The sequence below is a fragment of the Hemitrygon akajei genome, unplaced genomic scaffold (genome assembly GCF_048418815.1).
Source record: "Hemitrygon akajei unplaced genomic scaffold, sHemAka1.3 Scf000044, whole genome shotgun sequence".
NCBI lineage: Eukaryota > Metazoa > Chordata > Chondrichthyes > Myliobatiformes > Dasyatidae > Hemitrygon > Hemitrygon akajei.
This window is the reverse complement of record NW_027331930.1, coordinates 432,652-449,740: the sequence shown is the minus strand read 5'-3', so window position 1 is coordinate 449,740 and position 17,089 is coordinate 432,652. Positions and strand designations below refer to the sequence as shown.

General features: G+C 43.1%; 1 protein-coding gene across 1 annotated transcript in view; it reads left to right on the top strand.

Annotated features, from left to right (window-relative positions):
* The first annotated feature begins 8,246 nt into the window (after positions 1-8,246).
* Positions 8,247-17,089, top strand: part of LOC140720514 (uncharacterized) — a 69,679-nt gene continuing 60,836 nt past the window's right edge. The window contains exons 1-2 of the mRNA XM_073035357.1: positions 8,247-8,514; positions 12,396-12,494. Of these exons, the coding sequence (XP_072891458.1) occupies positions 8,247-8,514; positions 12,396-12,494 (367 nt within the window). The remainder of the gene's footprint in view (positions 8,515-12,395; positions 12,495-17,089) is intronic.

The window sequence follows — 17,089 nt, the reverse complement described above, 5'->3', positions numbered from 1 at the left end:
TTATGTATCTCGAAGGTCATCACGTCTAAACACGGGAAGTGGGGGGTGAGGAGACGAACTGGAAATATAAGGATGTAGTTAAAGGAAAAGTGAGAATAAGAAAAGTTACGAAGGACAACATAATTAAAGGGGCAGAAAGCTCAGGAAGGGATCAGAGAGTATGGCCAAATGGAGTAGGGGTCGGTGTGAGAAGTGAGGGGAGTAATGGATAAAAAGTAATATATATGAATGTACGAAGTGTGAGAAATAAAGTGGATGAGCTTGAGGCTCGGTTGGAAATTGGCAAGTAGGAATAACAGAGACATGGCTGCAAGAGGACCAGGGCTGGGAAATGAATATTCAAGGGTATACGTCCTATCGAAAGGACAGACAGGTGGGCAGAGGTGGTGGGGTGGCTCTGCTGGAGAGCAATGAAATTCAGTCCCTTGAGAGGGGTGATAGAGAATCAGGAGATGTAGAGTCAGTATGGATAGAACTGAGAAATTGTAAGGGCAAAAGGACCCTAATGGCAGTTATCTACAGGCCCCCAAATAGTAGCCTGGATATAGGGTGCAAGTTGAATCAACAGCTAAAAGTAGCATGTCGCAAAGGTAATACTACGGTTCTAATGTCAACTATGGAGCCTTGAGGGAGGAGCTGGCCAAAGTTAACTGGAAGGATACCCTAGCAGGGATGACAATGGAACAACAATGGCAGCTATTTCTGGGAATAATACGGAAGGTGCAGGATCAGTTCATTCCAAAGAGGAAGAAAGATTCTAAGGGGAGTAAGGGGCGAACGTGGCTGACAAGGGATGTCAAGGACAGTAGAAAATTAAAAGAGAATAAGTATAACATAGCAAAGATGAGTGGGAAGCCAGAAAATTGGGAAACTTTTAAAGAGCAACAGACGATAACCAAAAAGGCAATGCAGGTAGCAAAGATGAGGTACGAAGGTAAGCTAGCCAAGAATATAACGAGGATAGTAAAAGCTTCTTTAGGTATATGAAGAGGAAAAAAAATACAAAGTTGGGACCTTGAAGACAGAAATGGGTGAATATATGCTGGGGAACAAGGAAATGGCAGACGGGTTGAACAGGTACTTTGGATCTGTCTTCACTAGGGTAGACACAGACAGTTCTAACAGCGGTCAGATGACCTAGGGTAACGGAGGTACTGAAGGAAATACAGATTGGGCAGAAAATGGTGTTGCGTACACTGATGGGACTGAAGACTGATAAATTCCCAGGGCCTGGTGGTACTTCAGTTCCCAGGGTACTTAAAGAGATGGCTCTGGAAATCGTGGTCGCATGGGTAATCATTTCCCAATGTTCTATAGATTTAGGATCAGTTCCTGAGGATTGGAGGGTAGCTAATTTTATCCTAGTTTTTAAGAAAGGAGAGACAGGGAAAACAAGGAATTATAGACCAGTTAGCCTGACATCTGTGGTGGGGAAGATACAGGAGTCAATTATAAAAGATGAAATAGCGGTACATTTGGATAGCAGTGGCAGGATCGGTCCGAGTTAGCATGGATTTACGAAGGGGAAATCCTGCTTGACTAATCTTTTGGAATTATTTGAGGATGTAATTATGAAAATGGACAAAGGAGAGCCAGTGGATGTAGTGTACCTGGACTTTCAGAAGCCTTTGATGAGGTCCCACATAAGACATTAGTGGGGAAAATTAGAACACATGGTATTGGGGGCAGGGTACTGACATGGATAGAAAATTGGTTGTCAGACAGGAAACAAAGAGTGGGGATTAAAGGGTCCTTTTCAGAATGGCAGGCAGTGATAGTGGGGTACCGCAAGGCTCGGTGCTGGGACTGCAGTCTTATACATTATACATTACAGTGTGCATTAACGATTTAGATGAAGGGATTAAAGGTAACAGTAGTAAATTTGCAGATGATACAAAGCTGGGCGGCAGAGTGAAATATGAGGAGGGTGTCAGTCGGATGCAGGGTGACTTGGACAAGTTGGGTGAGTGGGCAGATGCATGACAGATGCAGTTTAATGTGGATTAATGTGAGGTTATCCACTTTGGTGGCAAGAACAGGAAGGCAGATTACTATCTGAATGGTGTCAAGTTAGGAAAAGGGTAAGTACAAGGAATTCTATGTGTCCTTGCTCATCAGTCACTGACAATAAGCATTCAGGTACAGCAGGCAGTGAAGAAAGCTAACGGCATGTTGACTTTCATAACAAGGGGAGTTGAGTATAATTGCAAAGATTTCCTTCTGCAGTTGTGGAGGGCCCTGTTCAGACCCCACCTGGAGTATTGTGTTCAGTTTTGTTCTCCAAATATGAGGAAGGACGTTCTTGCTATTGAGGGAGTGCAGCGTATGTTCACGAGGTTAATTCCCGGGACGGCACAACTGTCATATGTTGAATGATTGGAGCGACTGGGCTTGTATACACAATTTAGAAGTATGCGAGGGGATCTGATTGACACATATAAGATTATTAAGGGATTGGACACGCTAGAGGCGGGAAACATGTTGCTGATGTTGGGGGAGTCCAAAACCAGAAGCCACAGTTTAAGAATAATGAGTAGGCTATTTAGAACGGAGTTGAGGAAAAACTTTTCACCCAGAGAGTTGTGGATCTGTGGAATGCTGTGCTTCAGAAGACAGTGGAGGCCAATGCTTTCAAGAAAGAGTTAGATAGAGCTCTTAAATATAGCGGAGTCAAGGGATATGGGGAGAAAGCAGGAACAGGGTACTGATTGTGAATGATCAGCCATAATCACAGTGGATGGCGGTGTTGGCTCGAAGGGCCGAATGGCTTACTACTGCACTTATTGTCTAATGTCTAAACCGATATGGGGGTAGCAGTGTCATCTGTGATTAATGTAAGGAGACTGTTTCACAAAACTCTCCGTAAAAGTAGATTTATTCCATACCATTTTTCCTACAGAACTGCACTGTTTAACAAGAAGTACTCGTATTTCTCCCAATAACATATCGATCCACTCCATCTCTCTCCATTAACATCTCTTCCAGGTGTGTTATTTTCATACAATGTTCACTTAATCTTTTTTCTTTCATCATTTTGCAAGTTTTACGAGGCTCAGAGTGTCCAATGTTGGGACGAAAATGACGTCCAACAGCGGTGATTTATCCACAGGTGGTGCATTCTCAATATTTCCGTTAGTGGATTTAACCCAGGCAACCTATTCATATTCTATACCTTCACAGTTTGTTCCGGATCAATTATGACCCGGCCCGAGAATCCCCTCATAACAAGTGTTTGTAGCAAATTTTGAGCCACAAGTCTATTTAGAATGTATAAATCGCCTGTCTGACATTAATAGGTCACTTTAGAAAAAGTAATCAAATGTCGGCTTAAAGTGGCGTTTAGGGTATTGTTACTGCTGTCAAATGTCAAAATGGGTCAAATTTGACCCGATCAGTATGTAAGGGTTAAGACACTTTGCGGTAAAGTGAAATGAGTTGATATCCGCTGGAAATAACAATAACTTATACTCGCGCTTTCCGTGTTTGTGAGAAGACCCCTGCCTTCAATATATCTCTGATAAATCATTTCGCAACTGTTTTTGTTGTCGCCAGTCGCACGTTGTTTTATTGTAGAATCTGTTTCTGATAAATATTTTGTTTGGGAACTCACACGCTTTCCCACGTGAAACACCTGCACGGCCAGTCATGGTGTCCAGTGAAAGAAGGATTACCATATATAGTGTCTATGTCGCAGCTTGTATCTTTAGAAAATAATGGGTCTCTACAGCAACAACAACATGACAGCTCCTTCGGTGAACTTGCCATTTGACTTTGGACAAGAAGGACTTTCCGTCTCATGTCAGCCAGTGAGAAATCTTGTTTGATATCGGTCAGTATTTGTCTTTAATATCAACAATACAGCAAGTCAAACGGTTCAGTTTTCACTCTGCTGGAATAACTTTTCAATTCTTTGTGATTAATTTAACGGCGATTGCGATCCTGTCTCTGGGAATATGTGGAATTTGGAAATCTATCCCCTGTACCAGGTAGAAATGGCAAAAAGAGATCTCATACTAGTTGTCTTCGTTGCGATTGTGTACAGGAATTGCATCTATTATTATGTTAATTTATTGCAGATCACTCATATTTGCGGTCAGGCTCTTGCACCGAATGTTGTAAATAGCGACAGTGTCATTTGACTAACAGTGGGTTTCTCTTTCAATTTCTCTTGTTACATACCCCGTGGGTGACTGTCTTATGATCATGATGTAATTGAGTATCCGGTGAGCATGATGTAACGGTCTTGTGATGATGGGGTGATGTAAGTTCCCGCCAGTGAGAGGTCACATGATGTAATTTTCCCGCCAGTGAGAGGTCATGTGATGGCCTGTTTCAACAGGTATAAAACGGGAAAGCTTTGCTGTGACGCAGGTCAGTTCGTGGTTTAATTCGTCAGTGACTTCGTTATGCTGCGTATGTCTGATGACGCAGTTTTGTTTTAAAGTGGAGTTTTAATTTATGTCTTAAGTCTCAAAGGGTATTGCCGGCAATTTCGCCACAACGCTGCTAGTTTTTGTCCAGTCAGAGAGTGAAGATTTATCGAACTGCGAGAACCCGAAGGATCGAGTAAAGTTGGTGTCGTCGGCAGTTTACTACAGGATCAACCTTATTGAATCCTCGTTCAGAAGGTAGTAACCTGCATCCGAGATAATCCCTGCTGTAAAAGCAGAAAGGGTTGGGTGCAACGTTATTCGCCAAAGAAAAAGATCAGTTCTTTTAAACCGTTTTTATTTCCTTCGTCGTAAATCCTTCGGGCAAGGCATTTTTCGGCGGGGATCAGCAGTGAAATCATTTGGACTTTTGGCATTTACCACTTTTAAGAACTGTGTTCGCATTTATCGCTTTAAGAACTGTACGAGTTGCCATATAGCAGTTAACTTCCGGTTAAGTTAGTCGTTTATTTACTTTTCATTTGTTGTAGAGCTGTGTTTAAATAAATATTTCTTTGTTTATGAAAACCTTGTCTGATTTCTATATTCATTGTTGCCATATCATAACACTATCACAATTTGTTGACAAACTCTGCGGTATGATACTGCACCAAGAGAACAGCCTTTGTAGTTATAATGATTATGTCGTTCGCTCTATCAGGCAAATTCAAAGACCCTAGTTAGTATCTTCTATCGTTTGCCATTTACCAAACAACAGCTTGCTTTACCTTGCAAATGATAAGTTTGTGGGCTAATATAGACGGGGTGCAAAAAACAGCTGAAGAATGTAATGAAGTATATATGTTTATTAAGGGGCTGCTGTGCGGATAAAGAGCGACGCGAGTTGCAGGTTGGCAGAGTATGGGAGCAAATGTTGTGAAGCATTAGTGCATTTGCCAGATCTGCCATTTATCCATTGAATCATAGATTTATGGGATTACAAAGACTGGAATAAGTATTTCGCCCAACTGGTCTTTATAGTCAAGGCCCCTACCTACGCTTATATCATGCCCGCTTGTCAGCCATATCCAGATACACCTAGTCCATCCATGTAACTATCCGAATGTCTGTTAATCATTTCAGTTTTACTTATCTCTACCTGTCTGTCAGTTCGTTTCATAATTTCAACAATGTTTCTTCAAAATCCTTTCTTCGTTAGCATGTTAAATCGTAGTGTTGACATGTTTCCGGGCATCGCTGTAAGCTGAACGCTCCATATTTCCTGTCCCTTTCCATGGTAAACAGATTAATTCATGGAGGCATCTGCTTGATCACTGGATCCACTTACATCCGCCGGAGGTTGCAAATTTAGTTTAGTCTGGATGGGAAATTGGGGCAAACAACTAAGTATTGGTGATATTATTTCTGCGTAGGTAGAAGTTTATTAATGGAAGGATTTGGCAGCTTCAGTGAGGGTGCAGGGGGATACACCAGGATACTGCCTGGACTTAAGGTAATGCCCTTTGAATGTAAGTTAACCGAGCCAAAACTTTACTCTTCGGAGATAAGGAGGATGAGGTGTGATTTGACAGAGGTATACTAGATGATGAGAGGCATTGATAGAATATGTGACTAGATGCTTTTTTTCCCCATCTCCGAAATGGCTAATATAAGAAGGCATTATTTTAAAGTGATTGGAAGTAAGCATAACGGTGGGTCAGAGGACAGCAGTTTATACAGAGTGCTGGGTGCGTGCAACACCCTGCTCGGGGCGGTAATAGAGCTAGATGTGTTAGGAGCATTTATCAAAATCTCCACATGCAAATAGATGATAGCAAAGTGGATGTCTACGCTGGAGTGATCTGTTACTGTGTAATGACTATTCTAAGATTTTCAGTTGTTTGCGAAGTTTCTGAAGGAAGTAAAATAGGAGCATGGACTCTTTTCCGCATTTTAAATCTGTGTTTTCAGTCTCATTCGCCCAGGTGGAATCCATGACAACGTGTTGGAAATGTGAAGGTCTCTCTCCTGGATGTGAGTCTAACAAATTCAGTGAGAATAGAGCATTGGGAAAATTAATGATTCGTTTTCATTTAAGTAACGAATTTACATGTGGTATTTTGGGAGACAGATCGGTATAATTCGGGAGCAATCTGAAAAGTAGCCTTTCTAAACTGCGTTTCTATAGAATGTTAAATTATGTTGCACAAGATTTCTGGTACACTGATTCTGAATTTCGAGTTAATATAGAAAATTGCTTCACGTAAGGACTGTGACTGTATTCTAAAATGCTAATGAGCAGATAAGATTCTTGTCATTCATGTGTTTAAGTATGCTGAATTATTGTACAGACGCATAGTTACAATAAAATAATGGAACTCTTAAAAAGTAATTGCTGACGTCAGTTACGTAAGTCTGTTTAGAGTTTCAGAGACACAGAGATGATAAGATTCCAACCGCAGAATTCGAGCTCTTTTTTACTTTCCACTCTGTTTTTTTAAATTTTATAAATTACTCAAACTTGATTCCACCCTGATCTTAAAAAAAAATCAGAGAGGGAAAAGTCCGATATTGAAATGGTTGTTCGGAATGAGTTGGGACAAATTACGTTTCGGCTGCTGAGAAAAGTGTCCGTGACACCCCACGTTCTGAGGATCGAGGATCTGGGTCTTCTGTTCGGTGGACATGAAGAGAGAAGACGCCGAAATGGAGTCATGATCCGACGAAGGCCGCGGAGATAGAAAGAGAATCAGCGAAGGAGAAACCGTGATCTCCAACCAGTGCACAGTACACTGTTTCATTAAAATGGACCTTTCCGTTTTTTCGCTTTCTCCTCATTAACTCTGTAGTCAAATTAAGAATTATAAAGTTAATTTGTATGCGCTGTATTGTCTGTCATTTCGTGGTACTGATTTGTTACAGGGTAACAAATGACGCAGCGCCAACAAAAAACGGGGGTTTTCGAGGTGGACTCGCACCTCAGTCTCACCCGCTTGGCAGGGCCAGTGATTGTCTTCCCTTGACTTACGAGGCCAACAGGTTACCATTGTGGGGGATTGTGCGGGATTTGGGAAGCTCTGTGATGCTGCATTGAACCAATGCGTTGTGTGTTTAATTCTGTGCTAAACTATGACCAGGTAAACTGATGACGATGCGGGGGTGTGGATGCTGCCGGGGTTGAGCGGTGGTGTGAATCCACGGGGTTACTGGCAATGAATGCGAGCGTATCGAGTGGGATAGATATTCGTACTCCTGGTGAATTGTTATTTCCAGTTTTAAGTACAGTTAAAGCAGGGTAAGTTACGATTGTGGGATGGAGATTTGATAAAATAATGGGCACAGACTTCGTTCTAGTTCAGACCAGCGCTGACATAAAGGCAGTGGAACTGCCTGGTTAAATTGGGGCCCCAGGAGAGGAGGCTGGGGCGTGGACTGGCCGCACTTCCATGAAAAGGAGAGTCTGGAAGAGCGGATCGAATCGCAAGTCCAACTCCCGCAGCCAAGGGCGGGGACTTCAGAGACAAGGTTGTCTTTTTCCTACGAAGCGAAGCAGGGAGCAGTGTGATTTGGGAAGTCTATTTAGCTTCCAAGCGAGGAGTACGTTGCTTGTACGTTGCTCCCTGGTAAGTAAATGGAAAAAATGCCCGTTCAAGGTCGCAGCTGCGATATGCTCCCTCTGTTCTCAGGAACGAAGCCCATCGCTGAAGGGGAAACGGAGTATGAGACTTGGGTGGAACAGCCCACTCAGTTGTTAGATGAGTGGCATTCCTCTGATAATGTAAACCGACAATGATTGGGTGAATGTTTGAGCGGGTGGGCTGCTGACCTATTAAGAGCCGTAAAACTCACAATCCCGCCGTCACTCCGGCAGCCTAAATGCAAGCACTAGAAAAGGCGCTCGTTGCGACGGAAAGCCCAGTGGCGCTCATGATTGGGTTTCGGAACGTGTGTCAGGAGGAGGGGGAGAAGCTTCCTGCCGACTGTTTTTTTTTTCGGCTGACAGGGCAGCTAAATTGCCTGTGGCACAGAGAGGTCATTCAGACGGTTGAATTGAATCAGTTGAGAATGGAGCAGATAGCGAAAGGCGCCCAGTCCCAGAACCTGATCGCTTGCGGACTTCGACTGTGTTCAGCTGATCGGAGAAGTACAAGAGGAAGAGAATGCGTAGGAGGCCCGGGACGCCACCGTCAGCAGGGTACGGTCCTCGCTAGTGGTGCCCTTCGTTGAACTGACCGAAAGGATTGGTAGAGGAGATTGTGGCAGTGTTGAGAACTGAGCTGTCCCGGTGCGGCCCACTGATAGAGTTGATAGGGAGACGGATTCTCTGACGGGAGAGACTATGAATATGGCTGCTAGCAGCCGGGGTCTCGCAAGAAGAGGTGCGGCTGGTATTGTCTGTTGTAACTGTGGAGAAGAGGGACGCTTCAGGGGGGAAGTGTTTTGCGAACGGTTGAAAATGATTCTAGCTCTGGCATAATCTAAAATGAATGTGAGGTGGAAACTGATTTGGGTTTGCACACAGATTTGTTGGTGTGCATAGATTTAGGAATGTATCGGAAAATATGGTTATACAGGGGTTTAGGAGTCCGTGCGGATTGGGGCGTGCACACCAATATTGGGTGGAAGCGGATTTGGGGATGTACGCAGCGTTAGGTGTGTATCGGTGCATACGAAATTGTGGCTGTCGATCGATATGGGTTTTGACGAGCCACAAAGTCGTTTAATTTATCCAGGCTTTAAAATAATTTAATTTCAAACTTTGAACTTTAAACTTAAACTTTGAACTGCACTGTAAAATTGTGAAGACCGATATTTTGTGAAGTGTTTGAATTTATTCTTTCTTTGGCATACTCGGGTGCGAGCAGGTTTTCTGGATTTAAGATCGTGACGAATCTCAAGTTTGTTTCATTTATTAATCAATGCACTTACATTTTTTTTCAAATCTGTTCGTATTGTGTTTTTAAGTTTGACGTTGTTGCTCAAGATTTGCCCACGAACTTTAGGCCTCATTTTTTAACGTCGAGGCAGCTATGTGGAGATACTGGATGTTGATAATATACCCCAACCCCTGATATATTCTTCCCAAATAACCAGGATCCAAAATAACCTTCCATAAAGGGCCGATAGACTTTGATCTCGCTTTGCTGAAATGGGATGGGTACTAATGGTATTACCAGGCAGCCATTTCCTGATCTGTTTCAAATTATTATCTCTCTGGGATAATTTAATGTGTGTGCGGAGCTGACAGCGGGTTTGGAGCTGTGGTAGTATATGACTCTTTGGCTATATATCACTTGTGAATACTCTTAAAATTTAGCTCGGATGACTTGGGATTTAGCCAAGTACTTGCGAGTCTGAGAATTCAGCTCATACTCTTGCTAAAGTCTAAAGAAGAATGTTATGGCACCACATTTACGTCATGCTCCTGTTTGTCGAAATCTAACGCTAAGTTCACAGTCAAGCAATGTTATTGATAAGTGCTTTAAGTAAGCTGTGCCTATTTCATGAAGCGGGTCTGCAAGATAAGCAGAGCCTCTGAAAAACGCTGTTATCAAAAAGGCTCTCCATGATATCATGTATAAGTAAAGTCCTTTAGTGTGAAACAATTCTGTGAGTCGGTCTGATCTATTCTGTCTGCTGCTCCCGAATTTTTTTTTTCTCCCGCAATAAGTGCGCAATTTTTTTTCGGAATTGTGCAGAATTAGCACTGTATCGTCCAGTATGCAATATCCACGTTTTTGATTTCGGGAAGCGCACAGATTTAGTCGTGTGTTCTCGTATATGGAGTGGATACGGATTTGGGATTATACGGATTTGGGATTTGAGCCTGTCAGCGGATTTGGAGTTGCACTCAAATTGGAGTGCGTGCCGATTTATAATGTCGCGGCTGCCATTTTGTGAACTGTTCAGGGTGATTTTTACTCCGGGATATTCTAACGTGCATTTGCAATTGTCAGCGGGTATGGAGTGTGCTTTTATTTGCGGATGTTGGCAGATTTCAGCGTGCACACAGATGTGCTGATGCGGGCAGATTTAAGGGGATGTGGTCGAAAGTGGCGGTGGACACCGATTTGGGGTTATACCCAGATTTGGTCTGTCGGCGGAGTTGGAGTTGCAAACGAATGTTGGAGTGAGTGCGAATGTTTAGTATCAGGACAGACATTGCCCGAACTATTTGAAATTATTCTTTCTGATTTATGATTTGGAATGTTGATAAAGTGTTACCAGTCAGAGAAAAGACTGTGAAATGTGTGGATATATGTCGTCATCCCAGTTTTCTTACTAAATATACTTTACTGGTGGACAAAATGTAGATTGTGATGTTTATAACGGATGCGATGAATTGTACTGATCAGACATCTAGTCGTACAGCGGAAATTAAAATGATTGTGGAGGTTAAAGGAAGGTATCTTGGTGTAAATGGTGTTACGTGGGAAGCTGTAAATGAAGTTATGATGGGTGGGGTATCTCTACCTCGCAGCAGGGCATAACGTTGTGAATATGAATGATGTGTGTGAGGCACTTGTAGAAATATTTGTTTCAATGGGTATTAAAGTGGTTTAATGCTTCATGGGATGAACGTCTGCCATGGATGAGGACGATGTGGATCTTTGTAATGACAGGTTAGGGCACATTATTCAGCAAACTGCTTTGGCAGCGGTTCCCATGAAAACGGGCATTAAAATAGGAGAAAGTATGTACCATGGTCAGCTGAGGAGTTTGCCGAGGCAAACAGTGAGGGAAATAAGACATGTAAGAAATTTCAGAAGTATTGCTCCCCGAGTGACCTTATTAAATATAAAAGGGCAGAGGCCGTGGTGAAGGCCCGACACAGATTACAGAGGAGGAGGCGTTTGCTGACCTGCGGCGAATTGGAGTGGATAATTCGCCAGGGCCTGACAAGGTGTTTTCTCGGATCTTCGGGTGCCCTAATACAGATAGATCGGAGTTCTAAGTAAATTTATTTTCGAAGTACACGTATGTCAGAATATATGTACATTCTTAAACTCAATTTTCCTGTGTGCACTCTCACCAAATCTCCAGAATTGTATCTATAACAGGATCAATCAAATATCAACCAGAGTACAGAAAACAACAAACTGTGCAAATGATTATATACATAAATGGCAATGAATAACGAGACATGGGATAACGAGATAAATATTCCAAAGTGAGACAATTCGTTGTGAGAAAAGTTGTGATAGGACAAGTGAAGTTGAGTGTAGTTATCAATTTTATTCAAGAGCCTGATGCTTGAGGGGTAGGATCTGTTCATCAACCACGTGGTTTTCTGAGGCTCTTGCACCTTCTGCTGATAGCATTAGCATGACCTGCGAGGTGGGGATCTCTGGTGCTGGATGCTGCTTTCCTACGACAACATAGATGTGTTCAACGGTTGGGCTTTACCCGTTATGTATTGGGCCGAATCCGCTATTTTTACACATTTTTCAGATCAAAGGCTTTGATGTTCCCATACTAGACTGTGATGCAGCCAGTCAAAATACTCTCCACTACACATCTGTAGAAGTTCTTGGCATTGCATAAGGAACTGAAGGCTTGTAGGGTGGCTAATGTTATTCCGTTATTGAAGAAAGGCTCTAAAATAAATCATAAAATTATTGGGCGGTGAAACTGATATCAGAAATGGGTAAGATATGGGATGGTATTATACGTTCTAGGATATATAAATATCGGTATAACAGCTTATTTAGGAGAATTCTCAAAGAACAGATTCTTAACGAGAAAATAGCTGGGAGTTCCTTTCTTTATTTGCGACACGATGCCACTTAACTTGGACAGAAAACTGTTACCGAAAAATTTCTAACTAGTCACGTGTACATTTCTAAATACTCACCTGCACTTTCTTGGCCGTTAGAGCATACTGTTTTAAAAGACGTCAGTTACCGATTTGAAAAGAAATGATAGTTGACACCACTTCAGTGATCGGCTACCCTATGGTTAGAAGGTCAGACAGGCGACTCTGTGGACGCAGGAAGGAAACTCAGGTGGTTATTTGTTTCTCAGGTACCAGGGTCCCGGATGTTTCTGATCGCATCCACGGTATCCTGAAGCGGGAAGGAGAACAGCCAGAGGTCACGGTACATATCGGTAGCAACGACATGGGTAGGTAAAGGAAGAAGGTCCTGAAAACAGATTACAGGAAGTTCGGAAGGAAGTTGAGAAGCAGGACCTCAAAGGTAGTAATCTCGGGACTATTGCCTATGCCAATTGACTGTGAGTAAAGGAATAGAGCGAGATGGATGATAAATGCGTGGCTGAGGGATTGAAGCTGTGGGCAGGGATTCAGATTTCTGGATCATTGGGACCTCTCTTGGCGCAGGTGTGACCTGTATAAAAAGGACGGGTTGCACTTGAATCCCAGGGGGACCAATATCCTGACGGGCAGGTTTGCTAATACTCCTGGGGAGAGTTTAATTTAGAAATATTGGGGGTGGGAACCGAACTGAAGATATGGAGGAAGAGGCAGCTTGTAGACAGTTCGAGAAGGAGGGTAGGCAAGTGATAGAGAAGGGAGGCTCTCAGACCGATGGTTTGAGTTGTGTCTATTTTAATGCAAGGAGTACTATGCACAAAGTTGATGAGCTTAGAGCATGGACCTGTTCTTGGAATTATGATGTTGTGTCCATTACAGAGACTTGGATGGCTCAGGGACAAGAATGGTTACTTCGAGTACCAGGTTTTAGATGTGTCGGAAAGGATAGGGAAGGAGGCAATTAGATAGGGGAGTGGCACTGTTGATCAGAGATTGTGTCACGGCTGCAGAAAAGGAGGAACTCATGGAGGGATTGTCTACGAAGTCCCTGTGGGCGGAGGTTAGGAACCGGGGCCAATAAGTCCACTAGATGTTTTTATAGACCACCGAAAGGTAACAGGGACATCGAGGAGCAGATAGGGAGACAGAAAGGAGTCATAATAACAGGGTTGTTGTGGTGGGAGATTTTAATTTCCCAAATATTGATTGGCATCTCCCTAGAGTGAGGGGTTTAGATGGGGTGCGGTTTGTTAGATGTGTTCAGGAAGGTTTCCTGACACAACATGTACACAGATCAGTCTACTAGAGGAGAGGATGTAGTTGATCTGGTATTGGAAAATGAACCTGGTCAAGTGTCAGGTCTCTCAGTGGTAGAGTATTTTGGAGATAGTGATCGCAATTCTATCTCATTTACCACAGCATTGGAGAGAGATAGGAATAGACAAGTTAGGGAAACGTTTAATTGGAGTAAGGGGAACTATGTGGCTATCAGGTAGGAACTTGGAAGCATAAATTCAAATCAGATCTTCTCAGGGAAACGTACCAAAGAAATGCGGCAAATGTTCAGTGAATATTTGGTGGGGTTCTGCGTAGACACGTTCCAATTAGACAGGGAAATGATGGTAGAGTACGGGAACCGTGGTGCACAAAAGCTGCTGTAAATCTCTTCAAGAAGAAAAGAAGAGCTAAGGAAAGGTTCAAAAACTAGGTAATGATATAAATCTAGAAGATTATAAAGCTAGCAGGAAGGAGCTTAAGAATGGTATTAGGAGAGCCAGAAGGGGCCATGAGAAGGCCTTAGAAGATAGGATTAAAAAATAAATTCAAGGGATTTTACAAGTATTTGAAGAGCAAGAGGATAAGACGTGAGAGAATAGGACCAATCAATTGTGACAATGGAAAAATGTTCATGGAACCGGATGAAATGGCGGAGGTATTTAATGAATACTTTGCTTCAGTATTCATTTTGGGAAAGGATCTCGGTGATTGTGGGGTGACCTGCCGTGGACTGAAAAGCTTCCGAATGTAGATATTAAGAAAGAGGATGTGCTGGATCTTTTGGAAAGCATCAAGGTGGATAAGTCACCAGGATCGGACGGGATGTACCCCAGGTTAACGTGGGAAGCGAGGGATCAGATTGCTGAGCCTCTGGCAATGGGCTTGGCATCATCAGTGAGAAAGGGAGAGATTCCAGAGGACTGGCCGCTTGCGGGTGTTGTTCCCTTATTCACGAAAGGGAATAGGGATAGGCCACGGAATTATAGACCAGTGAGTCTCACTTCTGTGGTTGCTGCGTTGATGGAGAAGATCCTGAGAGGCAGGATTCCTGAACATTTAGAGAGACAGAATATGATTCGGACTAGTCAGCATGGCTTTGTCAAAGGCAGGTCGTGCCTTACGACTCTGATTGAATTTTTTTGAGGTTGTGACTAAGCACATTGATGAAGGCAGAGCCACAGATGCAATCTATATGGATTTCAGCAGGATATTTTATCAGGTGCCCCATGCAAGGTTTATTGAGAAAGTAAGGAGGCATGGGATCCAAGGGGACATTACTGTGTGGATCCAGAACTGGCTTGTCCATGGGAGGCAAAGAGTGGTTGTAGACGGACCATATTCTGCATGGAGGCCGGTGAGCAGTGGTGTGCCTCAGGGATCTGTTTTGGGATCCCTACTGTTTGTGATTTTTATAAATGAACTGGATGAGGAAGTGGAGGGATGGTTTAGTAAATTTGCTGATGACACAAATGTGGGGTGTGTTGCGAATAGTGCAGAGAGTTGTCAGAGGTTACAACGGGACATTGATAGGATGCAAACCTGTGCTGAGAGGTGGCAGACGGAGTTCAATCCAGATAAGTGTGAGGTGGTTCATTTAGGTGGGTCAAATATGATGGCAGAATGCAGTATTCATGGTAAAACTCTTGGTATTATAGAGGATGAGAGGGATCTTGGGGTCCGAGTCCATAAGACACTCAAAACTACGACGCAGTTTGACTATGTGGTTAAGAAGGCATGCGGAGCATGGGTCTTTATCAATCGTGGGATTGAGTTTAATAGCCGAGACTGCTATATAGGACCTTGGTCAGACCCCACTTGGAGAACTGTGCTCAGTTCTGGTCGCCGCTCTACGGGAAGAACGTGGAAACCATAGAAATGGTGCAGAGGAGATTTACATGGATGTTGCCTGGATTGGGGAGCATGGCTTATGAAAACAGATTGAATTAACTCGGCCTTTTCTTCATGGACAGACGAAGATGAGTTGTGACTTGATAGCGGTGTGCAAGATGATAAGAGGCATTGATCCTGTGCATAGTCAGAGGGTTATTCCATAGCTGAAATAGCTAGCACGAGAGGGCATAGTTTTAAGGTGCTTGGAAGTAGGTACAGAGGAGATGACAACCGTATTTTCTTTACACAGAGAGAGGTGTGGAATGGGCTGCCGGCGCAGTGATGGAGGCGTATATGGGACGATAGAGGTGTTTTAGGAGAGTCCTGGATGTCAACATGGGTCATAGAAAAATCGAAGACTATGGGTAAAGCCTAAGTAGTTCAAAGGGGCTGTATTGTGCTGTGTATTTTCTATGTTTCTATGTTTCTTTTCCTCTTGAAATGTACGCCAACATTAATTTGCCTTCACCACTGACTCAACTGGAGGTTAACCTTTCGGGTTTCCTGTACAAGGAATCCTAAGTCCCTTTGCATCTCTGCATTTTGAATTCTATCCCCATCTAGATAATAATCTGCTTGTTTATTTATTTCACCAAATTACATGACCATACACATTCCAACATTGTATTTCATTTGCCACTCCTTTGCCCACTTCTCTAACCTATCGAAGCCTCTTAAGGAGTCTTAACAAACAGGAATATGCGGATTTAGATACCAGACTCTGATTTATAGACAAACTTCTGGAGTGTTTCAGGTCTGATTAGTGTTTAGGGATCGGGATGTGACTGGGTTGGAGGTCGTATTATATTTTAGGTTAAGGATGTGGGGAGGTAGAGGTCAGATTGGCGTTTGGGGACGGCTCTGGGCGAGATGTCTGGTTATGTTTTATGGAGAGTGAAGTGGGTCGAGATTCCGTTGAGAGATGTGGGGTGCCGGAGTTTGTTAGATTTCAGATTAAAGTTTAGGGACAGTGTTGAGGGGATTTAGAGTTCAGTTTCTGATTTAAGGAATGGGACGTTTGGAAGCTGATTTTCATATTAGGATAAGTGGCGGGGATGTAGTAGGTTACAGAGCAGATTAGGATCGGGGGTTGGGATAGGATATTATGAATGGACAGATTTAGGTTTGGTGACAGAGGTTTGATATTTAGAAGACAGGTTGGGTATAGGGGCAGGGTTGTGAAGGAGTTAAAGATCAGATTGGGTTTAGTAATAAGCATGTTGGAGAGTTAGATACCAGTATGGGTTTAGGGATAGGAATACATGGAGTGAGAGGTCAGAATGTGGTTTAGGGACAGCTTTGTTGGGGTAGTTATGCGTCACATGAAAGGTTAGACGTCAGATATGGGAAGTTAGAATTCAGATGATGATTTAGCCAGGGATGCTGTGTGTTAAAGGTCAGATTAGGAATGAGGGACAGTGATGTGTTTGTGTAATAATGGGCAGCGAGTGTGGAGATTGAATGCCAGATTAGAGAATGGGGACTGAAGATATGTCTTGGCCCGAAAGGTCGACGACTTACAGTTTTCAATCGATGATGCCTGATCTGCTGAGTTCCTCAAGAATTGTGTGCGTTGCCTATCTTACCACTTGTAATCTTAATCCTTTCCGTTCGATTGCCTCTCATTCTGCGACTGTTGATGACTGGCTAACCTGTCTCAATAACACAGGTCACCTTGTACTGGTAACAACTTCGTAAACCTTTTCTGCACCCTCACTCAATTACACACACACACACACACACACACACACACACACACACACACACACACACACAC